We start from the raw sequence: 8,212 nt of genomic DNA, 5'->3' as shown, positions 1-8,212 counted from the left end.
ACAAGTCACCAAAGTTATTGAAAAAATTAAAGAGAATATTTTAAAGTAATTTATAATTCAAGTGCAGTAAGTTTAAAAATATTAATCAGAAACCAAAACCATCATTGTTAAAATAATAATAAAAAAAAAAAAAAAACACACATCATGCTTCAGATTGTTTTAATATCTAAGTTGTGTGGTTGAGGTGAGTCATTAATTCTTAAACGATGGATTACAAACATATTCCTCGTTTCATGGGTAAAATGAACTGAGGTGACATACAATACTTCACTGTAAAATGTAAGGAGTGGAACACTGTTTAAGCGGGATGTTAATATAGTTTTACAATTTTTTTAAATGAAACTTTGGACAGCCCAGTGGTGCAGGTTAGCACTGTTGCCTTACAGTGACCTTCCCTGTGCCTGTGTGCGTTCAGAGGATCTTCAGCTTCTCTGGTTTCCCAGCCACAGTCCAAAGACATGCACATTAGATGAATCGGTGACTCTGAAATTGCCTGTACAACGGCCCTGTGATGGACCCTCATCCAGTGTCAGATGGGATTGTCTCCAGTCCCCCTTTATGGATGGGCAGTATAGATAATGTAAGGCTGAGCATTCATAGCAGAAATGTTCCTAAGGGAATATAGTTCAGTCAATTTACTTTGCCACTTCTTATAATAGCATTTACATATTTTCCAGATCAAATGACTGGCTCATACTCATGTTGTGTAAATACTGTGATTACAATCCTATACAAAGCTTTAATCTGCACACGGATTAATGGTTTCCTGTCTTGTTTAGATAAATGGTGCCCTCTACTGTTTATTGTGAAATTCTCAACCTTTTGTGTAAACTATAAAACATCTTTTTTTTTCCAGGTATAACAAATCAAAATGTCTAATTTTAAAAGACCATAGCACACGCACAAGATGTTCTGACCACTGGGATTATTTGTACAAAAGTAGTAGAGCACAGTAGTGTATAATTTCTGTAGTTTAATAGCTCTGAAGATGATTAAAAAAAAAAAAAAAAAAGTTGCTTCCAGCATCATTTGTGAAATGAAATCCTAGCAGTTAAAATGTTCTTTTAATGTATAAAAATACAAAATACAAGAATACAAGAATGAGCAATTGGTTATTCTTGATCCAGCATAACAACAGCAATGCTTCATGTGTCATGCTTGAAACCAAATATTAAGTCGTCCATACAGTTTTAAAACTCATTCAAATGGTGTGTTTGTGAACATAGCTTTAAATAAATGTAAGCATCATTCAATCAAGTATTGTCACAGTAAAAGCTTTAACAACTGATGAAATGGAACAGGAGCATCACAGTAGCTGATCGGCGTTATTTCAGGCCTACAATTGTTTTTCCATTCTTAACACGGTGACATTGGCCAGGGTTACAACCCACAAAGGAGCTTCTGTTTGGGTGTGGGAGAGTATGTGGGTGAATCCCAGTTTCTTGTAGAGGGCCACAGCAGCAGTCTGGGTGGAGCTGGTCTCCAGCACCACCCTGGAGAAGCCTCGCTCCCTGCAGAAGTCGAGCACGATCTGAGCCATCCTGAAACCAAGGCCTGCCCTCCTGCACAGCGGTGATATGATCATTCTGAACAGTTCCCCGTACCTCTCTTCCCCTCTTTGTTTGGCCACTACAGCCACCATACCCATGATGTGCTCCTTCCCATCGACCTCAGCCTCCGCCACCCAGAAGCAGTCGTCAGGTCTGCTCAGGTAGTTACCAGAGATGTCCTGCATGTCAGTCAGGAGGCGCTCCTTGACGAAGCTGGCATACAGCTCATGGCAGCAGTAGTAGACGAGGCCCACCCAGACTCCCGGTAACACCACGGCCCCCAACAAAGAGCCAAGGAGGTAGCCAGCAACACACAGAGCCAGGGTGACAGTGAGGTAGAGCGGTTTTGTCATGGCATTGTGAAAACATGGACGGATGTGCTCCTGGATGCCCATGCTGAACAGAGACAGTACTGCATCCTTGTCTGCGGGACGATATTGGCGGATCACCAACTTCATGATCACAAGGGAACTAGGGAGACATTAGAAGAAAAAGAGAGAATTCTTCGTTGCACTTAAGATCAATCCCTAAATATAAGTTTAAAAAGAAAAGAATGAATTTGACTGTAATTAATTCACACAACGTTGCTGCTATGTTCAATCACTGGAGGAACCAGATGTTGCATTAGAAAACTGCATTCATGTGACTATGGCCTGTGATTTCAGTATCATTAGTGTTTGTGTGTCTGAATCTGTGGAAGACCAGTGTGGGGTCAGTATGTGTTCGCCCTTGTACATTAACACAGCTGTGTGACGTCCCGTGCACAGTCTGGTTTATAAGTTACACATTATCAACACATCTTTACTAGATTAACAGACAGTCACACCCATCACTATTGTGTGTTTCACACTACCACCTGCTTCATTTCCCTCAGTGTCATGGAAGCTCAAATCCAAATTCTTTCACATGATCATCTTCAAAATATTAACTGCAAGAAAATTCTAGAGACGGCTTTTAGTTCATTTACAGTTGTTAATTTCCAGCGCTGGTCTGAACTGGAACCACAGTCCAGAGTTTCTGCAACATGCACCAACTATTTTAATGCCAATAATACCACAGACAAAGCAATTTAAAAGCTATTTAAGAATCAAAGAGTAACAGATAGTAATAAGAACCAGATAGGCTGATAGATCTGCTGATATTTATATGGTTAGGGCCTGAGCATGCATAAGACCAATTCCTGACAATGGCACTCAATAAACATAAATCTGAAGCTGTACCTGGATAAGCAGCCAAAATTTAAGGATGAAATAAGTATATAAAAATAAGCTGTAAGATGGTTATCAGTGGACTCTATTTTAGCAAAGCTTTAATTTCTTATGACCTGGAGGTAGTTTTATCCGCCTCATTTAAACTCCAACACAGCAAATTACAAACCGACTTTGGAGTTCATGAAAAAAGCTGAAAGAGATTTACTGAACTACAGCATGACTGTCCCGTTTTAATGAAGACTCACGCTTTCTTACATTATTCAGACAAACTGGAGGACGACCCCGTCGGCTGAGAGGAATACCTGGGAGTCTGGTAAGTTCACCGACCGGCCTTTAGGATTTCCTGCTGGATTTTTATTTTGTGGCCTGTGTGTCAAACGATTGGTTTCCCCGTTGGAAATACCTGTTCCCCTTGAAAAAGCCTTGTTGACTGACGCCACCCACAGGACCAGCCCAGAACAGCTGGTTCTACGGAAAGCGAAGTGGTACAAAATGATTGACAATTTGCGTGAGATTGCAGCAAAAACGAGATTTCCCTGTCAGTTTAAATCATCTGTCATTTCATTCGCTATTGCCAGTCATTGTTTTTAATGGAAAAGACATAATAGTAAATTTGCGATTTCTTAGCTCTGAGTTCACTCCTGTTGATTTGTTTATAATTTTGTATGCAGAATTGTTATTGTGTCTATGCAACAATTGAACTTGTCGATCATTACAATGATAATTATGTAGTCCTGTGGCCTATTTTATGGGCATGTAGTGCAAGCGATAACAGATGAGTTATCAGAAGTGTTCCGTGAATGGATCATTGACTTTCGTATAAATCATGCACTTACATCGAACTAACCCAGGACATTAACTAATTCCCAACCCAGTTTGCCAAAGGGAGCAAAGTTGATACATTCGGGTGGCCAGGATGTGTGTTTGTCATGTGAGTGTATGTTCATTGTGGTAAAATGGACAAACTTGTGTTCAACAGTTCGTGAATTATGAAAAATATGGACACTATCGGGTGGGTATTTTCAAGGAGCAGAAATATGTCATTTACTGGTGCTCCGGCCGTTTCCAAATGAATGGTAAGCAATAGTAACGTTATTGTTAAAAAATAATGTCATCAGTGCGTCAGTCGAGCATGCTAACCAGTTAGCTAGCTGTACATTTTGAATCGACTAACTAGTGTAAGTGATCCGGCAGTGAGGTTTACTTAACAGCTAGGCTAGCTGGTATCCATTTACTCAGAGATTGACAATGAATGGCCGAACAAATCCATTCTCAATTTATTGTTTTATATAATAAATAACATACCAGGAACCGACACATTGGTTTGTCCCATTTCGCTTTCCGTACACCCAGCTGTGTTTCTATTTGCGTTTCTTCCTGAAGTACGCACGGTAACTTAGCAACAACGCACGACTCAGCAGTAAATCAGCGTAAAGGGGAACCGAATCGGTGGGCACGCCGGTCAAAGTGCAGAGGAAGTGCGGTTACACATCAACACCCGGATGGAGCCGGGTGTGGCCCGAAGAGGCCGCAGACGTCCGGCCTCAGCCCCAGCTCCGTTCATTCACTGTTTCATTTCACTTTGGGTTTGGAAGCATGGAAGGCCTATTGGTTTACGCATGAACGAAGACCTTTTTTCTAAGTTACTAAAAAAAAAAAAAAAAAAAAAAAAAGCTGTCAAAAAATGAGGAGGGGGAGTAAGTTGATTGGATCTATTTCCCTAAAAATCCAAAGGCTTATGGAAACTATTAATACCTCTATAAGGTTTGTTCCAGAAAGATGCCTTTTCAAACCTCCTCATTTGGACAAACTGCATTTCTCTTTGGGGGATAAACATGTGGAACTGTTTTTCCACAGACACAAAGTGGATCATTATCATTTTAGACTAGAGAGGGCATTTATAGCCCAATGATCAGATCCTCTTTAAACAAAAAACAAAAAAGAACTGCATTGGTAAAACAAAAACAACACAACATGTTTTCAACAGATGCCCAAGATTTTTGGGTTGAACCAAACAAGACAGATTTTGACAAGTAGCCGTTGAAGTTTAAGTTAAGTTTAAATATATATATTATAGGAATAAATAGATAAAATAAATAAAATAAATTTAAAATAACTAAAATAAATTTAAAATAAATAAACATTTTTGAGAGAAAAAAAAAAAATCTTACTTCTAAAGAGACTCTAAACTGCACCTTTAATAGAAAACATTAATTTGCTGTTTATTATCTTGTGCATCAAATACAGAAAGAATACATTATAAAGGGAGTATTTCAGTTTAGTTTAACTAAATGACTGATGGCAGGAAAAACTGAATCTATAGCACAAAGGAAGTAAACACCTACAAACCACTCAACACACTCACAGCATTGAAAGCACAAACGCTATTTAACTTGCATAAGGAATAATAGAGTTGATCAATATGGAGATAAGTCACAAAGTTAGCAAATATAATTATTCCAGTACATTTAGACGAACCTCTTTATAGAAGAACAAGGGACAAAGACATTAAATACAACACACGTGCTTTCTAATTACATTTATAAAGACACATCAACTCCAACCACACGCAGCCTCATGAGCTGTTTCACATATACCCTTTAACCATTCTTCTGAAATGACTGAGTTAAAAGAAAAATTTACAACTGAACATATGATAATCTAACAACTTTACATACACATTTTGTCAAATGAAAATGATACACCAACCGTTTAATCTTCAACTACTTTCACACGCCTTGTTGAAGTAAGCAAAGTCTGATTCGATAATACAGTAAAATATGATCCTGACAAACTACCTTCACCTTAAAATCTGACATGTATTCAACAAAGTGAGTCCAAGGAAGGATTATTAAAAGCAAAGAAGTGCACAGACAAATTTTTCCTCACTGATTTTTTACCACACTGTTTAAGTTACTGCTGTGATCGTTGTCTGTAGTTTCCTCTCTACATGCAACGTACTGTTGCCAGATCCTCAGGTACGCAGTCCTGATCTTTTTTATTTTGAACGCATACACAATTGGGTTTACAGCTGAGTTAGCATGAAGAAACAGGATGCCAACATGGAAAGCTGTCTTTGTTACATAATTTTCCCCACAAAAGTAAACAATGCAGTCCATTATGTGCAGGGGGACCCAGCACAGGGCAAACAGGGCCAATACCAGAGACAGCGATCCTGCCAGCTGCTTCTCTTTCTTTAGATAGTTCAGAGAAGGTTTCTGAGCACTGCTGCCTGGTTTCTCTCTGAGGTTTCCACGAATGGTAAAAAACACAAAGCCGTACAAAACAGTCATCACTAACAGTGGTGTCAAAGAGCAGAGGAAAAAGCTCACATAAACCAGGTAAGACATGGGGATCACATCTGTAAACCGGCAAACAATGGTTGAGTTTGTTGAATTAGAAGGCTCATTTTCGTGCCATCCGAGCATTGGAGTGAAGCTTAGTGGTATTGCAACAAACCAACATGCTGCAACTGCTAGCCACGAATGTTTCTGTGTCACAGTCCTTTTGTACCTGCAGAAAAAAATAATAATGATCACCAACAACATCTTCTGTATTTGTCACAAAATCATAAAACTGTAAAATTCAAATTCAAAATAGTATAACAAATTTTTTATGAAAACTATTATTTTGGGACAAAACCACATACCAATTAAAATGTTTTTAATTATATATCTCGTCCAAAACGCTTCAGAACATAGGATAAGATTGTGTTTCTCACATTCTCACAGTTTAATTTTTATTTTAGTGTGCATTAGCTGTTTGAGTGATCTTACCTGAAAGGGATGTACACCCGTAGGTAACGGTCCACTGCGATGGCCGTAAGACACAAAACTGAGACTAAGGTCAGTAGGATGACCACACAGCTGAGGAAGAGACAGCCGTGAAATGAAGTCCTCACTCGTCCGTCCACCACCACGGCCAACGGTATGGCAACACAGCCAACCATAAAGTCAGCAACAGACAGAGACACAATGAGGCAGAAAGTTGGCAGCCGGATGATTTTGCTGGTCCACAGTGCCAGGATAACCAACGAATTACCCAAACAGCAGCTGACAGCAATGAGCACCTCGGCCAAAGTGTAGATCATTTCACCAACACTCATTCTGTTTTCTTTTTAGCTGGTAAATTTTTCACCACAGCTGAATGTCTGTGTCTGAATTTCCTGCAAACTTGTGAAATAGTTGTGAAAATGTTAGCTGTATACACTGAAGTCACCACATATATAACACCCGAGGGGGCTTTCTTTAGATACAATACCACATCCTGAATGGAAGGGCTATTCATTTTCTCATCAAAAGCAGACCTATTAAAAGCAACTGGACTGATCTTGCACAGTTTATGTCATGCAGAGCAGGTGTGGTTTTACAGATTCTTCCATATAATTTGGTGTCAATATTATTTGCATAAGGCCTTCACGCAAACTGTCAATGTTGACAGTTCATAACAAGACAAACTTTTTGCGTGCTCAATTGGTATTTTTCTGAAAGACACCCTTCAAAGACTTTTGTATTGTTAATAGATTGAACAACTTTCCTCACCAAGATACCCACAATAACTCCTATCAGTATCAAACGAGTACATTCTTACATTAAGTATTCAGATTTGGTTTGTCAATATTATAGCACGATACAATTTTAAACTAATCTGTATGATTTTCAACAATTTTGCACAAAGCACATTAATGTACATTTTAGTAATTACTTTAACAACTTCTTCTGTCAACATTGAAATTTTCTAAATTGGGCATCACTCTTAAAATGAAATCAGAGAATAATCCTTTTACCACAAGGTGGCAGCAGATACAAATCATTAACCTGAAAACATCATCCTTTTGCAGCATAACTCCAATGGTCCAATGGTTACAGAACAACATTATTGTTGATTTGTGATCAATGCAAGTCCAACATTCACTCCCTTTCTGGTATTGGATTTTCATCTTGATAGTGGCTAATGTTATCTGCCTGCCATTTGATGAAAAGCAGAAAGTTACACCCTGAGCACAAAGTCACTACAAAGCTTGACCAAGATGAGTGTCGTGGCAGGTTTCCAGTCTTAAATTGGCCAGTTTTGGTGAGCCTTTGGTCAGTCTACTGAAGTCTTGGATTTCTGTTCTAGGCTGTCTTTTCCTGATACACCATGAGGTTGATGTTCATGGCTCTGACTATTGACTGAAAACCTCTGAATAAGTATTGATTTGTGGTTGATCATTGTCCCTTTTCAACAAGTGAAAGTGAACACAAGTTTGTCTTTGAAGGCAAACGCAGACGCTCACTTGTTTTGCTCCAGATCACAAATGAATATACAAATAAAACAAATGCTGATGTTCATGGTTACGGTTCATCTTAGTGGGCAATGACTTATCTTAAAGAGGAGTGAAGAGGGGACAGAGAATAATTATAGTCATGAATAAGACCTGCTGTTGTGCTGATCCACTCTTTATTGTGCCAG

The 8,212-nt window shown here is 38.8% G+C and overlaps 2 protein-coding genes across 3 annotated transcripts; both read right to left on the bottom strand.

Moving 5' to 3' along the window:
* Positions 1-1,124: 1,124 nt before the first annotated feature.
* Positions 1,125-3,140, bottom strand: nat8l2 (N-acetyltransferase 8-like 2). Of its 2 annotated transcripts, none has more exons than XM_029503030.1 (2): positions 3,064-3,140; positions 1,125-2,021 (listed from the first exon to the last, which is right to left on the bottom strand). In XM_029503030.1, exon 2 carries the CDS (start codon positions 2,006-2,008, stop codon positions 1,337-1,339), a length of 672 nt encoding a protein of 223 aa, XP_029358890.1. In that variant the 5' UTR covers positions 2,009-2,021; positions 3,064-3,140; the 3' UTR covers positions 1,125-1,336. The 2 variants fall into 2 exon arrangements, with proteins under 2 accessions (XP_029358890.1, XP_029358889.1); XM_029503029.1 differs by having other exon boundaries at positions 3,017-3,138.
* A 2,506-nt stretch (positions 3,141-5,646) lies between these two features.
* Positions 5,647-6,866, bottom strand: LOC115044013 (adenosine receptor A1-like). The gene is made up of 2 exons (XM_029502835.1): positions 6,538-6,866; positions 5,647-6,274 (listed from the first exon to the last, which is right to left on the bottom strand). The coding sequence occupies exons 1-2, from the start codon at positions 6,864-6,866 to the stop codon at positions 5,647-5,649; spliced, it is 957 nt and encodes a 318-aa protein (XP_029358695.1).
* Positions 6,867-8,212: the final 1,346 nt, after the last annotated feature.

The sequence above is a fragment of the Echeneis naucrates genome, chromosome 5 (assembly GCF_900963305.1).
Source record: "Echeneis naucrates chromosome 5, fEcheNa1.1, whole genome shotgun sequence".
NCBI classification, from domain to species: Eukaryota; Metazoa; Chordata; class Actinopteri; order Carangiformes; family Echeneidae; genus Echeneis; species Echeneis naucrates.
Note: the sequence above shows the minus strand (reverse complement) of the source record. Positions and strands in the feature narration are given on the sequence as shown.

Coding starts and splice junctions, on each gene's coding strand:
- LOC115044013 (XM_029502835.1), bottom strand. CDS start 6,866: ATGAGTGTTGGTGAAATGATCTACACTTTGGCCGAGGTGCTCATTGCT. Junction 6,275..6,537: donor CGGGTGTACATCCCTTTCAG/GTAAGATCACTC, acceptor TTTTTTCTGCAG/GTACAAAAGGACTGTGACAC.
- nat8l2 (XM_029503030.1), bottom strand. CDS start 2,008: ATGAAGTTGGTGATCCGCCAATATCGTCCCGCAGACAAGGATGCAGTA.